This window comes from Papilio polytes, unplaced genomic scaffold, assembly GCF_000836215.1.
Source record: "Papilio polytes unplaced genomic scaffold, Ppol_1.0 DF824303.1, whole genome shotgun sequence".
NCBI lineage: Eukaryota > Metazoa > Arthropoda > Insecta > Lepidoptera > Papilionidae > Papilio > Papilio polytes.
The window spans coordinates 2,240,537-2,264,064 of record NW_013524901.1 but is presented as its reverse complement, the minus strand read 5'-3'; the positions used below and the strand labels follow the sequence as shown (position 1 = coordinate 2,264,064).

Below are 23,528 nucleotides of genomic sequence, written 5' to 3'. Positions count from 1 at the left end.
TGTCTTTGACTTGTCAAAGAGTATGTAAGGAATGGTAATAAGTCATTGTGAGTAAAAAAAAAGTTCCAACTGAATATTATTTATTTAATAATTAAATAATAGCTTTACAAGCACCATTTTGATTAATTAAAATGTAACGATTTATTAAACCTATAAATACATCAACACCCGAACAATAAATCTAACAGAAATACAATTAAAAATGTCAGTGTAAATAATATGTAAAAAAAAAAACGGAATGTGTGGTTTTACACATTTTTAGATAATAAAACGAGGAATGTACATGTGTAAATATATTTTTTTTTATTGCAACTTTTTTCTATTCTAAACATAACAGACTATACAAGTCAAATTGGTAAGTTTATTTGTTCATAAAAACAAAATAACTAAGAACAGTGTAAATCCACCTTAAATAGCATTATGACGTTTATTATTAAAATATTTATTATGATATTTTGTCAACTTATTAAATAATGTATTTTATTACAATTTAAGTAACTAATACTATTATATGAAATAGAAACACATACATTTATCTGGCCTTTAAAATAACCTTTACTAGGGCCAGTGAATTATTTAATAATTATTACTTTTTACGTAAATAATAATTACAATGTTTTTTACTCTATGTCCAAATTGTTAAAGACAAAATAATACTAAAGTATCACCGTACTTTTGTATTCCAATAGGAAATAATATTAATTTGTGTCCATTTTGGATTTAAGTGATTGGTAATACTCTGACAGTACTTTCCATGCGGAGGGCGCCATGAACCCTTGGGGTGGTTCCTTACCGGCTTTAGCCAGCCCTGGGGAATAATTACATTATAGTTAAAATCAATAGAAATTTGCAATTTGAACAAAAACTTTAAAAAATAAATGAAAAAAGCAGACTAAAAAGTTCGAATTTTTCAATGAACAATCCAACTGTTCAGTTAAAACTGAACTGTAGTCAATATTTTTCTGTCAGTTGATTAGATATCTGAAATTATAGTTATAAGATTAAAATGCATATTTACCTCTCATCCTAGTTCCCGATATAAAGTCGAAGTCATCCTTCCTGTTGGGGTCGAAGAAAGCCATCTTGCCCACTGACGTGTCGTACGCCGCCACGCGGAATGGAATTATCTAGAAAAAAGAAATTTGAAATAACGCCATCTATTGACGTATCCTATCAACTAACCGATAATCAAAATAATAAAACAAAATTAAAAGTACTACACTCAGAATTGTTTAGTGATATTTCTTTCCAATTCATTTAATTCATCGGTTTCGGTACTAAACATTCACTTAGGGATTACCTTAGTTCTTTTTAACAGTAATAGAGGTCGCTTTAACATGTTTCGGAAGTCTGTTTATACGTCTTCTCCGTCAATCAAAAAAAAAACTTTCGCCATTATGGCGAATTCAGCTAATTTGCAACATATATAAAACTAAATGTGACTATTATAATTATTTAAAATTGCTATATGATCAATATTTAAGGTTATTTTTATTTATATTATAATTACAAGTGTAAATCTGTTATAGTGTGAGTGAGTGTGATGTTACCACCGACCTCGAGGTCGTTGAGGCCGGGCGCCACCTTGAGCAGCATGGCGCCGTGGCGGGGGTCGTAGAGGTCCCCCGTGCCGGCGGGGTGCGGCAGGCCGGCGGGGTCGCGCCCCACTATGTAGTGGTTAGCGCCCGCGTTCATACGACATTTAGCGTGCCATTGTACCTAAAAACACGTATTTTTTATTAACGTATAAATATACATATGTAAATGTAACTTAAATTAACTACAACCCTATAAACACATAGGCTATTTGCTTTTGTTAGTAGTAGGATGCGCCTAACGTTCTACTGAACGCTATAGGCGTTGTAAGCGTTGTAAGTGTTGCATGCGTTGGCGTTATAAGCATTGTGAGCCTTGTAGGCGTTATATGCGTTATAAGCGTTGTAAACGTTATAAGCGTTATAAGCGTTGTGAGCCTTGTAGGCGTTATATGCGTTATAAGCGTTGTAAACGTTATAAGCGTTATAAGCGTTGTGAGCCTTGGAGGCGATGTAAGCGACATAGTCATTGTAAGCGATGTAGACGTTGTATGCGTTGTAGTCATTGCTAGCGATGTAGGCGTTGTAAGCGTTATAAGCGTTGCAGACGTAGTATACCTCAGTGGGCCCGGCGTACATCATGGGCGAGGGGAAGACGGCGAGCACGGTGGCGGCGGGGTCCAGCACGCGCTCCGCCAGCACCGCCTCGTGCTGCGCCATGCGCACCGCCAGCGGCACGTCGTCCTCCTTCGTCCACCCGCCTGCACATATACACAAATAATTTGACTGTTTTATGTAATATTGAAAAAAACCATACTGATGTGTTTTCATACTGATGAGATTTTTCTCAATTAGTAAATGTTTGCCTGTATGGTCGCAAGCAGCGTTTGTTCCGACTAAACTATAGTCCAAATGTACCGATTGTATGAACCCACATATTATAGGTTACTTATTTTTTAATTCCGCGCTGTCATAATAGCGACGGGACCATTATCTTTGGAATGGGTGGAGCTATTTTGACGGCACGGCTACAGACGACCATTTTTTAAATTCTGCACTAACATTTGCGGGCGAAAGATCGTGTTAAAAATAAACTAGCAACAGATAGTTGCTTATTTTTTCGACTTCCGACTTCTTCCGCACAAAATAAAAAAAGAAAAATATAGCTTATGTTACACTGATAACGTAGCTTTTTAATGAAAGATTTTTTTTTAGTTTTTGAGTTATTTCAATACGTACAAAAAATAAAAATTTTTCCTCTTAATATTAGTATTAACTTACCCAGTGGATGCAGTAAGAGGACAGGTTTCTTGTATCCCCTGGCGAGGAGCTGCCGCTGCGTGTCCTGCATCAGCAGCGCGTGTCCGTTGTGGATGGGGTTGCGGAGCTGAAGAAAAATATTAAACAATCCTTACTAATATAATAAAACATACAAATTTTGTTGTGTACATCACCAAACACAGCATATTAAAAAAGCCTTACATTTACGAAATGCTATAGACTATATCATTTCTCAATATTCAATTTAGAGTGAATAAATTGAAAAAAAATATCATGCGAGAAAGAGACAAAAACTAAAAGCAACAAAGATTTTTACCTTTATTGTAGATTTGAATTTTAATATTTGCAAATTAAATTTTCAGGGAATGTAAAAAAAAAACTGATTCATTATGTGGAAGAAGCCACAGGCAACAGTTAGTCGATAATAAATACATTTTTACCTGGAATGCGAAGACAGCGTCGGCGCCGAGTTGTTTGAACTTGCGGCGGAGTTCATTGGGCGTGAGGCGGAAGTTGTCCAGTCCGTCATGCCAGCGGATGCGCTCAAACACCTCCAACTTGCCTCCCACCAACCAATCGCCTGACTCCTCGATCATCTATAATTATTGTATTTTATTACAATTAATAAAAGAATAAAGATGTAGGATTTTATATTAGGTATTAAACTATTGTTTGTGCTACAACTACTCTTTGATATGCAAGTTAAATATAATCTATGACTAGAGACATCTAGCACGGTGGTTATTTTCAAATTATTTTAAAGTTGGGTAAAGTCGAAAACAAAGGTTACGAACGAACGAAAACAATATATACGGCCTAGAGGTCGTCCGTTAACTTCGTTAGCGCAAATTTGGACTACCCGTTACGTCATTTTGTCAGCGCGGACTTTTAAAAAAAGTAGCTTATAATATGCCCGTCTGCGTCAGCCACCTTTTAGTGAAAGTCCCGTCGAAATCTGCCCAGCCGTTTCGGATATTCCCCGGAACAAACGCAGCTTGCGAACAGACAGACAGACAAAAAAAAACATTTAAATCCAATTTTCGTTATCAGCAACCTGGAATTTTTCTTTTGACATTACAATCCGACACTACAATTTTATTATAGATTTATATAGATATAGTTAAAATTATTTGATCTAAAACTATTGTTATCCGAAGCTTCTATTTGGTAATAATTTTATTTTACAACTTAAAAAAAAGTTCTTTTTCTTTTTAATCGACGACACATGGCAACACTCACCTTAATATAAGGATGTCCAGTATGATATATCCCGTACTGTCGGCTGCAGCGCTCCTGCTTCCTGTGCGGGTAGAACTCCGGCGCGCGCAGTATGGCCACACTGCGCCCGCCGTGGCTCAGCGCCACTGCCGCAGCGCCCAGCAGCTGCTCCTTCAGCCCAGCGGACACCGGCAGCACCACCGGCACCGACTGGTTCACTAGACTGCCGTCCGCGAGCGTTAGACAGTTCGAGTGGAGCGACTGGAATGGGACAAAGTAGTTTAATTCAATATCTCGTAAAAAAAAAATACTATCAATAGCTTTTGCCAGTGACTTCGTCTGTCGAAACTTATTAAGTATGTATCTATGCTATTACAATAAATCGTAAACACACACTTCTTTGTTGCCTAAGATGTCAGCAATTACACAATTTTTTTTTAAATAAAAAGCCCTACATTTACGTCACGCTTTAGGCTATATATTTTCACGCCATTAGAGGGTAAATATTTTGGATAAAAACTCTAATGTGGGAAAGAGACCATAAGTTACTGCCAACATCAAGGAAACAAGACTGACAACGTATGTCATGTCAGTTTGACATTTGCTATTGACAATTTGACAAATGTGAACAATAAAATAAAATTTTCATAATTTCACGGGGATGAAGCCAGCACGGGAACAGCTAGTTCTAATATATGATGTGACAGATGTCTGCGAATTTGGAGATAGATGCAAATATTTGTCCATACATCCATACTTTCGCATTTATTAGTAAGAAGTTTGGAGTAGTGGGTTTTTATAACGAAAAATTAATTATTAAATTAGTCTGTACAAGGAACAAATCCGGACTTGCGTTTGTTCTGGGTAATCTCCTAAACGTTTGGACCGATTTTGATGGGACTTTGACGAGAAGGTAGCTAATGTATATGCAACTTTTTCCAGCACAGACAATGTTGCGGGCAACAACTAACATATAATAATATTGACTAACTTGTAAATATTCTGTCTCTCGCATGAATCCTTTGAGCGGGTACGACCAGCCTTCAGAAAGTACCTGTAACATAAGGAACAATTTACAAAACATTAAATACAAACCTAACAAAATAACACTAAAAAATAACATACCTTTTAATGTATTTTTTACGTGAATTTTCTTGGAAAGAAATATTAATAATTACAAAGATTCATACATATTAGTAGAAACAAAAAAAAAACGATTCTTTGGTAAAAGTGTTACCATATTTATAAAACATGAATATTAATAATATTGCCATAATGTTGCCAGTGTAAAATATAGATGTAGGCCTAAAATTATTTTTTTTTAATATAGAATAATAATAATTATCAATAACTTACTTGCACCCACTGCAGGTCTAAGTCAGTGAGTTGTATCTGCGGCAGTGTTGCCGCCTCCTCGATGGCGCTAGTGAGCCGGTTGCCATAGATAAATAATTCCTCCACTTCTTGATTCCTCGCCTCGTAACGAGGTATTATACCCTAAAACAAACGTTTCAAATTATATCTTAACCAAAAATACATAACAAACATCAAAAAAGGTCAAAAAAACTTTGTTTTTTAACGTTAATTATGGAAATAATATCACATTTGTCAGTAATAAAGGCGATCGAAGCGCCCTCTGGCTATTTTTAGATTTTTAGTTAGTTATCTATTAAATATTAATGTTTTAACACACTCAATTCCTATGTATAAAATATAAGCCGGAAAATTAAAAACACAAAAAGAAATTTTATAGTTATCTAGCATATTTTTAGTTTTCTAATTATCATAAATTAAAACAAGTTCGATATGTATTTCCAGTTTCGTGTTGAATTACTGAATAATCATTTTCTTTTTTTTCAATAATAGCGAAATACATCTTTAAAATACCAACCTGTGATTCAAGTAGGGAAATAACTTCCATTGTGGACTCCTCGATAGTCCTGCCAACTGTTTGTATGACCAACTCAGGAGCGTCCGGTCTTTCATATTCCTGGGTAATTCCTGTAAAGCCCTGAAATAACCACATAAATTATTTACAAAAGTACATGACAAGTTGGCACGCCAAGCAGATTGATACTCTTAACTTCGATGTGCTAACTAACATAAATGCGAAAGTTTGGATGGATAACTGTTACTATCTTCAAAATGGCTTATAGAATTGCATTGAAATTTGGTATCGATGTCACTGAGTTATTGTTTTTTTTTTTTAATTCCATGCAGCCGGAATAACGGGCAAAAGCATTTCTATAAAATTATTAAAAGTTACAATTTTTTTATTGGAAGTTTTCAATTAATTTTTTTGACATATGTATTGCCAGAGGGACACAGGGATAAACGAGTATGACGGAAGCATAAAATCGTACATTTCCTGTAATAAAACCTTGATATAAACAACAATAATTTACCTTTCAAAAGAAAGTAAGTTATATAAAATGTGAATATGTGAAAGTATACATTCTATGTTACGTAAACTTAAAGACCATAAATAAATTATTCCATAGAGTATTTAAACTTAGTTGGACATACCGCGATACGACTCTTTGTTTAAATAATCTCTATATAAATGTATGTAAGACTTCTAGCCTACTCTATATATGTGCTTCCTGTTTTTCTTTCCAGATTTCAATAATCATATATGTCTATTTAGTAATTAGTAGACAATTTCCGGTATAACCGGATGTTGCCATATTTAAAATAGAGAATGATAAAATTGCAAACTTTAACATGTGATAACTTAATCGACTGTTTTCTTTGTTATTTATTATTTAATAAAATCGTTACAAAGAAATTTTCGTTAAAAAAATTCTAATTCAAGACTTTATTAAATAGTTTAAAGGATTATTATTAATTACTTGATTTTGTCTTTACCTTGATTTGTCCTTCCCTGGCTTTCTTGTACAGGCCCTTAGTGTCCCTCTGCTCGCACACATCGAGAGGCGTGTCTATAAACACCTCGAAGAATGGCAGCTGGGAATCTGTGTGGATGCGGCGAGCCACCTCACGGTCCTAAACATAAAGAACCTTATTTAAAGAACACTAGAGTTCAAATTAGAATGCGATTTTAAAACATACCTTTAATGAGAGTTAATTTGCAATTTACCGCAGTCGATATCGCAAATGACTCGACAGTTATTTTGAAGTTGCATACATGGTTATCATAATTCATACTAATGTTATAAATGCGAAAGTTTAGATGGATGGATGTTTGTTAGAGTTTGTAGCCTAAACGGATTTTGATGAAATTTGGCATAGATGTAGAGGATAGTCTGGAAGAACACATAAGCTACTTGCATTTGTTTTTTTTTAACTTCGCGCGGACCGAGTCGCGGACGAAAACTAGTAGTAAAAATTCTGCTATATTTTAATTGACTACTAAGCGTAACCCTTTGTATAATTCCAGTATGATGTAAATCATTTTAAAATACCCTTATTTTAAATCGAAAACCGGTTGCAATCAGGTCATTCATCTGTTGTGATCTTTACACTGCGCAAACTATGCTACAAGTTCATTGTACTGTAAAAAAAAACTCGATAACGTTAGTAATCACTTACATAAACACACTTGTAGTAAATATTACTCTTGTCGACTCTTACTTATGTAGTAGTCTAGATAGAGACGGAATGATAACAATAGCAAAGATGAAATTATATTATTTTTATATTAAAATTTTAAACTAGATATTCTACCCTTATTATTGTCTAATTTAATAGATATACAAATAAGGAGAGAGTTATGAAAATGGTCTTTCTAATGTTGAATTACTTCTTTGAATAGGTATATAACGCAAGGACTAAAGGCCCGATTGTAAGGCATATAAAGTATGCAATATTCCGTTTTACTAGTTTAAACTCTATTCATAAATGGACAATAACATTCATTTAAATATAACAGCTCTAAATACGGAAGTTAAAAGTACAGTAAATTACAAAAACCGCAAATAAAACTATGTGACGTTAAAGGTTAAATTAGACTGAAATAAATCGACCGTGAAATTAGAGGAAATAATTAAAGGCTGAATGCAAGTACCCTTAACAAAAAAAAAAACTTTAAGGAACAAATGAAAACAGTCCAATAGGAATCGTGAATTCTAAAACAAAGCCTGTCTTCCCTTTTAAAAAATAATTAAGGCATTTCGCATCTATCTATACTATCATAATAAAGCGTAAACACACACTTCTTTATTGCCTAAGATGTCAGCAATCACAACATATTGTTGAGTAATTCTTTTTTAAATAAAAAGCCCTACAATTGCGCCACGCTTTAGCCTAAATATTTTAACGCCATTAAACTTAGGGGGTAAATGTTTTGGATAAAAACCCTAATGTGGACAGAGACGAAAGGAAGGTTGTCATCATGTCATGTCATTTTGACATTTGCAATTGATAATTTGACACATGTAAACAATAAAATGAAATTTTTATAATTCAATGCGGATGAAGTTACACGGGAACAGCTAGTTTTACATATTTATACAGTCAGACTCGAGTATTACATACCTCAGCAAAAGGTGATACAAAACTGCACAGACAGACGACTCCACTATCCGCGAAGAGTTTGGCGACCTCTGCCACACGTCGGATATTCTCTTCTCGATCTTCTTTACTGAAGCCAAGGTTCTTATTCAGACCAGTTCGGATGTTATCTCCATCAAGACCATACGCTGGGATACCTGAGAGAAAACATAAACATTTGGATAATCAAACGCATAGCTACAGATAAGCTTTTACCGACTGGGTACACCGGTAGAGTTAAACCTAGAAAGAGATGGCTGGATTGCGTGAAAGATGATATTACCAAAAAGAGAGTGATGACTGAGATGACGTATGATAGAGTTATTTGGAAGACGAAAGAAGATGATATGAGCTTAGGCCATTGACTGTATTAAAGATTTGGAAAAAACTAGAAGGAAAATATAGTCTAAAGCACCTTAAATAAGAGGTGAAATGAATAATTAATTGCTTGATTTCTAGTTCATATATTTTTTACATCTATGTCTGCTGTGCCTTAATACTTCGAGTTAGGAGTGACATACTACATATATAGATATTTCTTATGTTCACTATGTGTGGGTGTGACCAAATTATTATTTCGATAATAAATTAGTTTTATCAATTATTACTGATTGTATTATATTACCTAGCGTAGTCGTAACACCCGCATAGGGATTAAGATAAACATGTATGTCGATAAAAAAGGTAATTAAAGTATTATTAATTGAATAATTTGCACAAAACAAATGACGAAAATCTAATATTTCTCAACTAACTAACCTCTACTACATTAAAAAAAAAAAGTTAACACCTAGCAATCGGCATACTTATTCGCTTAATAGCGAAGTTACCGATGCCATAGACATCTGCATTGCACATGCTTACGTAGACAATGACGTACAGAAAGATAATATTTCCCTTGCACTTTATACCTTCCTCTGCCAAAGTCATCTTTCGTTAAATATTTGCAGACATATCACCATCTTTATAGGAAAGAGGCACACAAAACATTTAGAATATTGGATCCCTTTGTACGCTAGCATCAATGGAAATTACATCGATTATTGACTATGATTCTAACAATGGCCTTCAGCGTAATGAACATGTAAAGGTCGAGGTAACAAACAAATACATCAATTTTCCATCGGTTTATATCAAACCATTTAAAATGTTTATTTTAGATGAATTTTACGAGTAATCGTTAAGACATAGGAAGTAACAAATAGAAATACCATTTCCTGACGTCAGATTTTCCCCTTCCATGAAAATAGACATCACAATTAAAATTTTGGTATCCTTAACGAGATGGTGAATTGCATAAGAATATAAAAAAACTATAGATTCTCGTTACATTGTAAATATCATAAATAGAGCAAATAGTAATTAGGCGTACACGTGTGTACGAGGTAACCGTGTTGCGGTATCAAGTTACATTTATGCATATTTTATATTAAAATTCATAACAGGATAAAGACAAAACATATATAACACTAATATTATAAATACGAAAGTATAGATGGAGTTTGTAGCCTAAACGGCTGAACGGTTTCTCGATGAAATTTGGCACAGATGTAGAGGATAGACTGGAAGAACACATCGGCTACTTGCTTTTGTTTTTTTTTTTTAATTCCACGCTGACCGAGTCGTGGGAGAAAGCTAGTGTTTAATAAGAAAATGAAAGATCAAAGTACTCAGTAAGTAGAGTACATAATCATTACGAAATTCTATCTTTCTAGAAATTAACTACTAAAAAATAAAACAAAAGCGTTAGTATGATAAGAAACATTAAAGGTGTCACTACTTATTATTTTCCTCTGTCCATTCTTTCATTTTTTCTCTTAATTCCCATACTTTCCTATAGAAATCTTTAAAGCAATTAATTCGTCAAATATTTTAACTATAATAGTGTCGTGACCCTTAGTGGCTTGTGGGTGTTGTTCTCTAAGAAGAACTATCTTTCGCGATATCAAACTTGGAGTTGGATTTAGCTGGACCTCGACATCTCTTAATAATAACTTGTTTCGGCAATTGGGTCGAAGTGGGCATTTATAAAACCGGCGTATTACCTTTTGAGACGAGGTATGCTTCTAGCGCGAACGCAATGCTGGTCTTCCCGGCGCCGCTGAGACCCGTGAACCACACAGTGCTGCCGCGAAAGGCACGGCTACCGAGAGCCTTGCTGCGCTTCGCCCGTGACACTTGATGCTTCTGCTCTACAACATTGGTCGCCACTTGGACACACTGCAAGAAAAACATTCCCGTAATAAATTGTAAAATTACATTGAAGTTGTAATAATGACGCGATTATAAAAATTGAGAGTTACGACGTCTTTAGATTCGCATTGTTTTTGGAGACTATAATAAAGCGCGAACACACACTTCTTAGTTATTTAGGATCTCAGCAATCACAGCATGTTTTTGAAAAATCTTTTCTTAGTTAAATGCTATACAGTAACGGCACGCAATAGGCTATATACGTTATTCAATTTAGGAGATAAATAATATGGAAAATAGCCAGTTTAAAAATAATGAAGGATTGTCTATCAATTTATGTACTAGAGAAGTTGCTCTCTTAAGTTAGTAAACTAGAAAATTAAGTCTAACTACAGTTGAATTGAATGTTATTTCCATCGAACGTAGATTATCTGTAAATATTCCATATTCGGTCTAAAATGACTCATGCAATTTACCTAGTGTCCTTATTCCACAGATAAAAAGTAGTACAAAAAACGTAAACTAGTAGCCGTGTAATACCGTTAATGATTAGAATGAGAATAGTTAAGGTCAGATGAAATGAAACCGAAATACAATAAAAATAAATTCTTCCTGTTCCTTTCACGAGTTATTTAAGTCAGTAATTAATTAAAACTGCCCATTTGACCTTGGGATACTCTAAATTGTACATTTAATACCATATTCATGTTTCCATATTTACTATCATCACGATATTATTTCGCAAAGACGTTTGGAATGCGTCAGGAAACCACGACTCATGCAGAGAACTAGAGTTGAATCTATGGACAATACGGTCTGTGATATAGGTCATAGATTAGTAATAAACAGAGAGTTTAAACCAGACTTTAAAAGTGGTAGAGCCCGCTTTAACGACACGACCATACAGAAAGCAGATGTGAAGTGGAAGCAATTCCGCGTTTCGTCTGATGAGTGTGGTACCGGAGGCCCAACTTTAGTCTCTTTTTCTTCCCACCCTTTTTCTCATAAGAATAAGATAAGGGAACGTAGATTTGACACTGGAGGAGACGCAAAGGAACGGGAATTATCCTCTTTATGTGCGTCTTCTTCCCCGTCGTTTAAAGGTAGGCAACGCATCCGCTATTGCAAATGTCTATGGGCAGCGGTCTCTTCACTATTTTGGCGTATTCAGATGGCCGCATGACCGTTTTCCACCTCACGATAGTAAAAAAATCTGTGTTATAATTTCTATAACATCTAATAAAAAAATTCCAGTCATAAAGTATTTGTGCAGGATTTGTTTGCATTAATAAACTTTATAAACAAGTTACAATGTTTCTAAGGTGCGTTCAATTTAACTCAAGGACGTTGTCCAATTAATTTGAATATAACAGGGTAATTGCATTTACTAATACGCTTTACTAATCACTGATAAATTATTAGTTTCTTAGTTACCTAAGTTTAGTGTCAGTCTTCGTTATGGTTTGCATTATTTCGTTATCTCTGTGGAATAACATAAAAAGTTTCTTGTGTTTTACCACTAATGTTTAACTTGTAACATAAATTAAAAAATCATCATCATCATCATCATCACCAGCTCACTATACGTCCCCACCGAGGGGCTCGGAGCCTACCCTAATACGGGGTGACTAGGCCATAGTCAACCACGCTGGCCAAGTGCGGGTTGGTTGACTTCACGCATATCTTTGAATTTCTTCGCCGATAGGTGCAAGTTGCGTCACGATGTTTTCCTTCACCGTAAGAACGTCGGGTAAATTATGTACATATGAGAAATCGAAAAATCACATTGGTACATGGCGGAATTCGAACCCAAGACCTGTAGATTACAAGTCAAGTGTTCTAACCACTGAGCCACCGACGCTCCAAACGTCGTAAATAACGCTCCGACGTTGTAAATAAACTGATATTTTCTTGAGTAAGCTTATATTGTCAATTTTTCGATATCCGGTGCACATAAAGTAGTAAATATCGATATCATCCGATACATTAATCTTTATATCTTAAGTTTAAAAAAGTGAAAACTCATTCAATGATGCAATAGAACAAAACACGTTGGATCATATCGTTTAAGATACTCATATCTCTGATACCAATAAAGAAATATTGTCGGAAAGTAATAAATAAATTCAGTTAAATCTATTTGATAAATATGATAAAGATTATTTACTTAAAACAAGGAAAACTTCAAAAACAAACCATTTTACTTATGATAAGTTACATTGTCTTCAGCAGATTTGCAATAACATTCCTACAGATGCGTGTTTAACATAGACAAGGAGGACAGATTAGAAAAGCATATTTCCTTTTCCTGTCTCCGCCGCCGATCCAACCTTCCTTTCTTATTGCCATAAGAAATGGAAAAGATTGTTTTTTATGAACTTTAGTTCTTTCAGTCAAGGCAAAAGGATGTATCTTAGTGCCTTCCATTGAAGATCACGGAACCCTCGCAGTCGTTTAAAGATGGTCACCAAGAGTAATAATATTCTCACACAACCCTCTTTACCTCAAAAATAAAGGTGTTATAAAATCCCCATTAGAAATCTCTACTAACGGAGAAGTTACATCTTATAATAGTGAGAGTTTGATTTTGATATTAGAAAACACTTTAACGGAAATAAGTTGATTGGTATGAAACGAGAGGCTATGTAATCGTTATGTTTTCTATTGCACAATTTTACTACACGCATAAACTATCGCAACAGTTACTTTTCTAATCTGCAATAATTATATTAGTAACTGCATTGCATGGTTTATGGTATCATGGCTTACGGTATAAAATTTGTTCTTAACAAAAAACTACAATCGCTTAACATATTCCCACGCTTTTTAAATCGACATTTTAGAGAAAAAGAAACCATTAGCAAGTTACGATATATAGTAAAACTAGCTTTTGCCCGCGACACCGTCTGCGTGGAGTTTAGAAATACAAAAGTAAATAGGCTATGTGTCCTTCCAGACTATCCTCTACATCTATGCCAAATTTCATCGAGATCCGTTCAGTTGTTTAGGCTACAAACTCTAACAAACATCTATCCATCCGTCCAGCTAAACTTTCGCATTTATAATATTAGTAAGATATACATAGATCTATGTACTCGTTTCGGCAGTACATATACTATACTTAAATAGTAAAATATAGAGTAGGCCTTACTAATCAAAATGCATCTTCCAAGATGCACTTTATACGGTCTATTGTTGGAAATTAGGGCAAACTTGTATTCTTTCGCTCGTATGTTTTGTTAAAAATGTGAACTTCTTTGTTGTAATTTTTTTCTTTATTCCACTCACTACTGTTATCGAATATCACCTTTACCAAACAGAATTTTATATTCACAGGAAAAACGCAAATAAAAATAATATACAATCTATACTAACATTACAAACAGGAAAGATTTGTATTTGTGTAAGTATTGATATAACTCAGAAACTACTGGGCCTATTACATTAAAAGCTATGGCATCAGTTAGTAACATAGGCTATCTTTTTTTTTTTTTTTAATGTCACCGAAAAGAAGTCGCGAGCAAGAGCTACTGTAAAATGTTTTGTACGAGATTTTAGAAAATATTTTGGACAAAAACCCTAATGTGGGAAAGAGACCATAAGTTGCTACCAACATCAAGGAAGTAAGATTGTTATGGTACGATAATTTGTATTTCGACAATTGTCAAATTGTCAATTGCAAAATAAAATTTTATAATTTCATGCGGATGAAGCCTCATGGGAACAGCTAGTATTTAATAACAATAAAACATAGCCTATGTTACTCACAGATAAATTACCTTTCCGATGGTGGAAGAATTTTTAAAATCGGTCCAGTAGTTTTTGAGTAATTTCAATACATACAAAAAAACAAATCTTTCCTCTCTATAATATTAGTATAGAAGTATAGATACATAATTACATTTATACTTTATTTTATTAACTTTCTCCAATAATCAAAGCGAATTCTTAAATGTAATTATTTATATAAAATGCAAAAAAGAAAGTTATCGTCCATATCAAGAAACCAGTAGAACGTATCGTAGGTATTAAATACGACCAAGTAAAAGTGAAGCAGTCTTCTGTAACGCGCGAAATATTCTAACATCACTGATTAAAAAAATACACTGTGCAAAAATAAACAATTAAAAAAAACAAACCTTAACATCTTTGTCTTTGCCCCATTCATCAATTTTGAATTTCTCAAAGGTTTCCGCAACCTTCCTGTTCCTTTCTTCTAAACTCATGTTTAAAAACGAAAAAAAAGATAAAGTCAAAAGGGATACTTTCCCGCCAACAGCACCGTTCGGATACGCGACCGGTTTGTGCGAAGCGGCGACACGCGCGCTGCCTTACAAACCACTGACACCAATATTCACCACGACTACATTTATTTACATCGAGCGCATTTCCATTGCCAATGACATTGAAATGTTTACAATAAAATTGATTAATTTTTTTGTCAATTATATCTACACCTAAAAAATAAGTACTTAAATTGCAATCGCGCATGACTGCCTTAAAAAATACGATTAGACTTTTTGCAACGATTTACTAATAAACATTTTATTCGCTTTTTATGGTTTTTGAAAGGCCTAGTCTTAACTAGGCTTAATCTTAATTACTCTTAAGTAATTAAGATTTAAACATAATAATAGACTAGCTGTTGCTCGCGACATCGTCCGTTTGAAATTAAAACATAATAAAAAACGAAGTCTTTTTAATGGTGAAATATTTTTTTAAATCAACCCAGTAATTTTAAGTTATTTCAATACATAGAATAATTCAATCTTTGCAAATATTAGTATAGATATAGATTTAAAGACACATAGCATGAGTCTTCGTTACTTACAAAGTTAACTTAAATGTAACCAACTAGCTTTTGCCCATGAATATGTCTGTGAGATTTTAAAAAAACAATAGTAAGTATCCTATGTGTTCTACCAGACTGCACTACATCAATGCCAAATTTCATTGAGATCCATTTAATGGTTTAGGCAACGAACTCTAAAAAACATCCATCCATGTAAACTTTCACATTTATAATATTAGTAAGAAGTAAGTTTAATAAAGATAGGAGATAAAAGATCTTTACAAACTAAACAAAATATAGAAATCTCATTATTATGTTCAGACTTAAAACAATTAAAAAAAAAATTGAAACAACATGTAATTATTAGTGTTCAATACTTTATTAGTATTGATTAGTTGAATTTATGTCAACATCAGATGATTTGCAAAATAACATGGTTACAATATTGAATTAATCATTGGAAGATAAAATCAATATTTGAATAACGGATGTATAAGGAATTTGACATACTTTAGGTATTTATGATTCTCAACAGAAACTTAAAGTGGAGAAATCCTTTTTACACAATCAAAAATCCAAACAAAACATTTATAAAAAAGGTAAAAGTGTGTAAGTAAACTTTCTTTTCATACCAATAAAATACTAGTTGTTACTTGCGACTGTGTGTATGTGGTATTAATAAATAGGAAAAAAAATAGCCGTAACAGGCTAATGGTGTCGGAATATTTGAAATTGGCCCAGTAGTTTTTACGTTATTTCAATACATACAAAAACACAAATGTTTACTCTTAATCATATTAGCATAGGTACCATAATGAGGTAGAGAATAAAACAAAATAGGTCAAAAGAATATTTGGGATTTGCATGTAGACTCAAATGTGGAGGTATATTGTATGGAACATTACAAGATAGATGTATGTTAAAGGGTATATTATCAATTTTGGTTAGAACATAAATGCAATAAAATCAAAAGTGAATATAGAAAATGAGAATAAGAATAAGGTTTTATATATTTAAAAGTTTAAAAATACTGGACTTTACCATTACATTGGTAACATCTCTTTTATTCTTTTTAAAATAGTTCTTTCACTTTACATTTTAATATACTATCAAAAATCTTTTGCATGACATCATGAAAGAATTATATTGGTTTATATTATATTATGTTGATAATTATAATCTGGATGAATAATGGTTTGTTATCAAGTACTGTCAGAATTGCTCAACAGAACTGGCATACTGTATAGGTGCAGTCTTAGCAGGCGATAGACTAATAATGTTATTAAAAATACTGTAGTAATAAAAAAATTTCAAGTCAAGTCGTGTTGTTCAATCAATATGTATATCAATATTTTTTTTATTTTGCTTCAGATAATACAAGCTTATCTCCACAATTACAATTATTTCTACTTAATAGATATTACTATTCGAAATTAACCTTCAGCAATGATATTTTCGGTACTTTATAACAGCGAACCATACTTACTGCTTTAAGTTTTTTCTTGGGTCTTGACGGGCCATCCATTTCAAAAAGAAATTCAGACAACGGACTAATCGACCTAGTTTTCCTTTTAATGCAAACAATAATGCAGTTATACGATTGACGGAAATATATTATCTTATGATTTCAAACTTAAATCTCATTCATAAATAATTATAGATAACTCTAACTTAGTATTCACTTAGATAAGCAGTTTCAGAGTCTTCCGATTTATTATCACTTATCACTTGATATAATTTTGACAAAATTGGACAAAATTATGACTTGCTTGACATATGACATTTGACATTGATAGATTTTGACTTTTGACCAAAAAGAATGATTCTCACAGATTGCACAGACCCCTTCTTGCTTTCGACGGTATTTAGGTATGTAAATTGATAGTTTGTTTGCAGATTCGTTTACAAAAATAGTAAAAATAAACGAATCGTTGTATTGTTCCGTAATTTCTTTTGATTTCTTACAATATTATCTTAATTGTCTCACGTAATCAGAAAAAGATTAATGGGCCCGGTGAACTTAACGCTGTTGTCTGTTGTTCGTAAAAACAAAATCTATGCTTTCTGTCATAAATCTTGAATGTGTCAAATTGTGTTGTAATTATTTACCGAAACATATTTCATTTTTTAAATATAAACCTATGGAAATATAGTGATCTCGGTGATAATGATCAATTAAATTTAAACGTAAAGCAATACTTAAAATTCTATTCTTGTCGTTAATCTGTGTTGTAATTTATAAACTCCTTGACATATTGAAAATGCCTGCCGTAACATCACCGTCTGATGATGAACAGAATGACGGTGAACAGAAAATGTGGAATGCTCTTAAACGATATATTATACGTGAAAGGCAAAGAAAGAAAGAAGGTACATTCTTGTAATGGTTTATTTGCTCTCATAGTTTTTTTTACTCAATCTTTTAGTCCTATATTAACTATATTCCCTGTAGAATATGAAGCAGAGGTAGAAGAAGAGAGACTAAGAAAGGAACGTGAGGCTAGAGAGAGGCAGGATGTTATGACGCTAGGTATGTAGATCTATGTAAACAAACTTTATATGATGTGCGTAATACTAATATATAAAGTAAATAGTACATAATACTGAATGAATAACAAACTCCTGGCAATTTTATATATTTCAGAAGAAACAAAAGAACAAATTGAACAATTAGAACAAAAATTAAAGCAATTAGAGAAAGAGAAGCAACAATTGTTCATGCAGTTAAAAAAAGTATTGAACGAAGATGAGGTTAGAAAACGACAACAACAGAAAGAATCAAAGTTAGTAATATAATTGCAATATTTCATAGTATTGTTTGTTAATAAGTATGTTAATAAGTTTTTCTTCACCTTAAGCTTAAGGTACCTTTTAAAACGATATCTAAGTAAATGTCATTTGTTAACAGTGAAATGCAACCTATGAAGATGCCAATGGGCAATATACAAATACCGATGTTCCCAATGTCATCGTCTACTGGCCAAGGTGAACCTCCCCTTCCACAAGGCAGACCGCAGGCCATGTCATCACATATACTTAATAAGGTATATTTTTCTAATATTAAAGTACATTTTTAGCCATTTAGCACATTTATTGTGCCAAAATGTTGCATGCCAAAGGAATTGTTTTGGTCCCTTTTACATTCTAACATTTTTGTTATGTGGAAAGGATGAGAAGAAGGGATATACTACTGTGATGATCAAAGGTAGACTGCAAATGCAAATGTCTATGGGCAGCAATTGTAACACAATGTTGGCGAACCCTGGTGGCCACTTACCCATTTGTTCATTTAATAGTCTGTAATTTTTTGTTGTTGTTAACACTTAATTTGATAATGTTCACTGTGACAAACAACTACTTTAAAAGTCTATTTTATTCATATCATCACAATCATATTTCACTAGCTATTGCTTGCGACTTCGCCCGCGTGCAATTGAAAATAATAAAATATGTGACTCTTTGATAATGTAGCTTTTTAATGGGGAAAGAATTTTGAAATCAACAGTTTTTTAGTAATTTCAATTCATACTAAAATACAAATCTATCTTCTTTATAATATTAGTATAAGATATCTAAAAGTATGACTACAAAAAAACTATGCTAAATCAAGATTTAATAAGAAAATGTATGCTATTACTTATGCACATGTCTCTAATGTACATTTATCTTTTTTATTTTAGAATAAACATTCAAACTACATGCTGTTCCCGCAACAGCAGACTATAGTGCGTGGTCCGATGCAGTCCGGTGTTAAACGACAACGCAGTCCGTCTCCTACATACGCATTGTATGCACAAAGAATGCACCCGCCGCCTATGAAGCATCAACAGGTTTATTCTGATCATAGTGAGTTAATTTTCTTGTTAAATCTAATGTTACAAAACAAATGGAATGTAAAATATCGAAATAAAGATCTGTAAAGAATTTAGAAGGCTGACTGTACTTAGAAAAGTGACACAAGTTTGTTACTTAAGATGTCCCAGCAAAGAGTACTTGTAAACTATTTTGAAGTAATAAAAAAATGAATTATTGAAGTGTCGGAAGAATTAGGGAGTATATAAGAGATTTATGATTAAAAAATATCCAATATGGGAGAATTTGTCTAATTGAACTTTTGTTTATGTTCTTTAGTTGTTATGTAGTCTGAAATAATTCTGATTGATTTAGGTAATATACCAAGTTATGTAAGGCATTACAAATAAACATGAAATTTTTGCAGAAGTAGAAGATGGCCGCATGGGCCGTCAGATGGCTCGCGCAGTGCTTTGGAATAGTGAGTTTATAGACATCGTCACTGTCGCTTGCTCTCACGCTACCTTTAACCCTTAAATGCGCACTTTTGTATAGATATAACATTCCATAGACCATAGATTTTTTTAAAAAATCTTATGATTTTTTAATTTTTTTTAATAATGATTTGTGTTTCTGAACGATATCGATATACTTTTTTATCAATGGTCATAAAGAAATATTTAAAGAAAAAAAGTATGTAAACAATCACATTTTTTAGAAATTTTTTTTTTCTTTTTTATAATACCGATCTTGCATTAAATGTAATTTGTCCGAAAAATTCGGAAAAATCACGCATTTAAGGGTTAATTTTTCTCGTATAACCCATCCATTTCTTTTATTTTCTATTTAATATCCCTTGTGTCGTCTTTTCATCTTTCATTTCATCTTGTCTTCATTATTTTTTATGATTTTTTTCTTCCATTAGCTTTATGTTTTAGCTTTCGTATCTTTCCAGTGGAGTTTAGTAGATAGTAGTGTTGAATTGTTAGATGACTGTTAAAATTTAAAATACTCTGATAAAAAAATAATGTGGAAAGTAGTTTGGTTTGACATCTTTTTATTTTTATATCGAGAGATTATATGTTAAAAATAAAATGAAAATTACTGAAAGAATCACGACTTTAAGTCGGAGATAATTTTTCTCGTTTTTTTATTTTTGTGAATTAAAAACAAACTAAAAAAATCACGCTAATACATTTTTCGTATACTAATAAATTAATCACTAATAAAATACTATTATCTAACTAGCTTGCGCTCCCGTCCACGTGAAATAAAAAAGTGAGTAGCCTATGTGTTCTTCCAGACTACCCTCTACAACTATACCAAATTTCATCAAAATCCATTAAGCCGTTTAGGCTACAAACACTAACAAACACCCATCCACTATTTCGCATTTATAATATTAGTATGATAGTATTCAAAATATTCAGTTATATCTAGAGCCATCACAATACGCGTCGAATGTCAACTCGTCGGTATCATCCGGGTATTACGCGATGCCTACATCCGGGGTAGTGGTGGGCGAGCGGCCGCCCGCGCTGCTGTACCCGCACCACGGACACGCGCCCCACACCCCGCACACGCCACACACCCCGCACACCCCCCACCACACCAATTTGATGTACGCGCCCGCGCCGCAACCGCAACTGTACATAGATATATTGAAGAATAGAGAAGGACAGCAACATCAGGAACCCAAAAAGGATCCACAGGTTTGTACATTTTATAAATTTACAAAGCTAGTTAGCTTTTTTTACTCTGTCTGTTTGAAGTTAAAAAACAAAAGTAACCTATGTGTTCTAGGCTATCCTCTACGTCTAAGCCAAATTTCAGCGAGATACCTTCACCCGTTTAGGCTACAAACTCTAACAAACATCCATCCAAACTAACATTTATTAGATTAGTAAGAATTGCTTTGTAATTCTTTAATTTATCGTGTGAGATATTACCGTATCTTACGTATATTTATAAAAAAAAATATGAGAACTAATTTTATAAATGCGGAAGTTTAGATGGATGGATGTTTTAAGATGGTATCGCCGGAAGGGTTATACGAACCTCGATTAAATTTAGCACAAATGTAAAAAGTAGCCTGGATGAACACAAGCTACTTACTATTGTTTTTTTAATTCACGCAGATAGTATCGCGAGCTGAAGCTAATTTTTACATAAACATTAAAAGATGACAATTTACACAATATACCAAAAAAATTTTTTTTTTTTATATTTCTTCAATATTGTACCAGTTTTTACTATGATTCTACGATATGAGTTGTAAGAGATTGTGTTGAGTAGCCTCAGGTGCTGATCGGTCTGAGCGAGCCGCACCATCCATCTGTGAGCAGCGGCGTGGTGTACGCACAGCCGCCGCCTGTTAGCCGACACATCGCCATACATCCGCCTCCGCAACACAACAACATGCAGGTACATTGAAATAAGCTATTTTTTTATTTATTTCTGTACAGTGTCACATAGTAATTTTTATTCATGCAATTTGATACATGCACAATTTTTCAGCTGTTTTCTTAAATATATAGGAGTCTAAACATTGAATTCAACTTCACATCTTGAAAAAACTTACAAAATATATGTTTAGGATATAGTTTTTCCTTCGTTATTTCGTGTGACGAAACAATTTATACTTGTTACTGAAATGAGATTGTTACTATGTAATACAATAGTTTCTCATATTAGCTTTCTATCTGATAGAACAAACACAAAAACTAATTTAATATTGCAGACAGCGAAGCCTGGCAGCATAACACAAGGCTACCCCGTACAGCAGGCCAACCCTAACGTGCAGAACCCCAATATATATCCCAACCGTCACCGGTATTAGCCGTTGATGCACCGCAGGCCGCACGCGCTGCCCCCCTAGCATTGGAAGAAACGCATCGCTCAAAGGTTACACCGTTTTTAATGCGCACACAAACATCCGACGGAAAAAGTTACATATATCTAGAGATGTAACTACAGGGTTACATATTTTAAGAGATGTAATTCTTAGTTACATATTTCAAGAGATGTAACTCTTAGTTACATATTTTAAGATATGTAACTCTTAAAGTGACATATTTTAAAAGATGGAACTCTGAAGAGTTACATATTTCGGGAGATGTTACTCTTAAACATACATATTTCAAGATATGCAACACAGAAAGTTACATATATCAAGAGATGTAACTACAGAGTTACATATTTTAAAAGATGTAACGCTTAAAGTTACATATTTCAAGGTATGTAGCTCTAAAACTTACCTATTTTAGGAGATGGAACTCCAAGAAGTGACATATTTCTAGAGATTTGACTCTAAAGTGTTACATATTTCAAGAGATTTCACCCTAAAATAATTACAATATGTAAGAATAGGAGACTAAACTCTTTTCGTCGGATGTGTTTAACATTCCATCATGTCCTCAGATCACACCAATATCATTACAAAACAAACTCAGAGTCCTTTAAAAACACTAAAGGATTTCCTTAGTGTAGATATTGTGATTTAATTGTTGTTTAAGAATAATTACCAGGTTGTTTGAATTTTAAAAGCCTTACAAATAAACGCGTTATAAAGATAAACTTAGGAATAGACTGAGTATAAGCAAATATTAGTACAAATTTTGCTTATACTCAGTTTATTACTAAGTGTAACTTTACCGCGTTTATTAAGGCTGTAAATATTTAAGAGTGAGAATTTAAACTACGGTTAATAAATAATAAGAATAATAATAGTGTAGCTATGTTTTTACACAAACATATCGATTGAATTCGAATTTTTTAAACTATTTTTTTAAATGTAGTATACATTTTTTTTAATGAAATGTTCTGAGGTGTGTGTGCATAAAAGTGTACCTGTGCAGTGGTTTGAAAACTATACATACGAACAAACTGTTAACAAAAAAGTGCATATAATAAAGGATTCATATTAGATCATGTGGCATATATCTGTGGTGTTTTTTTTTTACTTTTTTAATAATGTCTATTTTATACTGTGGTGAAATATTAAGTCATATGCAAAATCTACATATTACTAATGAGTTTTTGATGATTCAATGTACAGAAGTTTATTACAATCGGAGTTAAATAAATAAATAAAAATTAAATTAAATTAAGTTAAATGTTATTGTTTCGAATTAAATATAATTATTTTATTGTTTATTTTAAGTACATTTTGTCTGTTGATTTTCAATTTTTTTATTATTGTTAGT

The 23,528-nt window shown here is 33.1% G+C and overlaps 2 protein-coding genes across 3 annotated transcripts; one reads left to right on the top strand and one right to left on the bottom strand.

Annotated features, from left to right (window-relative positions):
- Positions 1–634: 634 nt before the first annotated feature.
- LOC106101957 (bifunctional 3'-phosphoadenosine 5'-phosphosulfate synthase) lies at positions 635–17,300 on the bottom strand. 2 transcript variants are annotated; one of them, XM_013281359.1, is made up of 14 exons: positions 17,018–17,300; positions 10,592–10,766; positions 8,532–8,704; positions 6,903–7,040; positions 5,926–6,045; positions 5,391–5,531; positions 5,026–5,088; positions 4,056–4,295; positions 3,257–3,412; positions 2,817–2,922; positions 2,154–2,296; positions 1,558–1,719; positions 1,019–1,127; positions 635–808 (listed from the first exon to the last, which is right to left on the bottom strand). In XM_013281359.1, the coding sequence occupies exons 1-14, from the start codon at positions 17,054–17,056 to the stop codon at positions 699–701; spliced, it is 1,875 nt and encodes a 624-aa protein (XP_013136813.1). In that variant the 5' UTR covers positions 17,057–17,300; the 3' UTR covers positions 635–698. The 2 variants fall into 2 exon arrangements, with proteins under 2 accessions (XP_013136813.1, XP_013136805.1); XM_013281351.1 differs by lacking the exon at positions 17,018–17,300 and adding an exon at positions 14,879–15,089.
- A 306-nt stretch (positions 17,301–17,606) lies between these two features.
- On the top strand, positions 17,607–22,879 carry LOC106101999 (putative uncharacterized protein DDB_G0291608). Its single transcript, XM_013281393.1, has 9 exons — positions 17,607–17,901; positions 17,984–18,061; positions 18,176–18,314; positions 18,440–18,575; positions 19,212–19,377; positions 19,751–19,804; positions 20,764–21,035; positions 21,619–21,747; positions 22,064–22,879. Exons 1-9 carry the CDS (start codon positions 17,793–17,795, stop codon positions 22,160–22,162), a joined length of 1,182 nt encoding a protein of 393 aa, XP_013136847.1. The 5' UTR covers positions 17,607–17,792; the 3' UTR covers positions 22,163–22,879.
- The last annotated feature ends 649 nt before the right edge of the window (positions 22,880–23,528 follow it).

Coding starts and splice junctions, on each gene's coding strand:
- LOC106101999 (XM_013281393.1), top strand. CDS start 17,793: ATGCCTGCCGTAACATCACCGTCTGATGATGAACAGAATGACGGTGAA. Junction 18,062..18,175: donor GCAGGATGTTATGACGCTAG/GTATGTAGATCT, acceptor TATATATTTCAG/AAGAAACAAAAGAACAAATT. Junction 19,378..19,750: donor ACAGGTTTATTCTGATCATA/GTGAGTTAATTT, acceptor AAATTTTTGCAG/AAGTAGAAGATGGCCGCATG.
- LOC106101957 (XM_013281351.1), bottom strand. CDS start 14,965: ATGAGTTTAGAAGAAAGGAACAGGAAGGTTGCGGAAACCTTTGAGAAA. Junction 10,767..14,878: donor GCAAAGACAAAGATGTTAAG/GTTTGTTTTTTT, acceptor TTTTTCTTGCAG/TGTGTCCAAGTGGCGACCAA. Junction 1,128..1,557: donor CCGGCCTCAACGACCTCGAG/GTCGGTGGTAAC, acceptor TCTTTTTTCTAG/ATAATTCCATTCCGCGTGGC.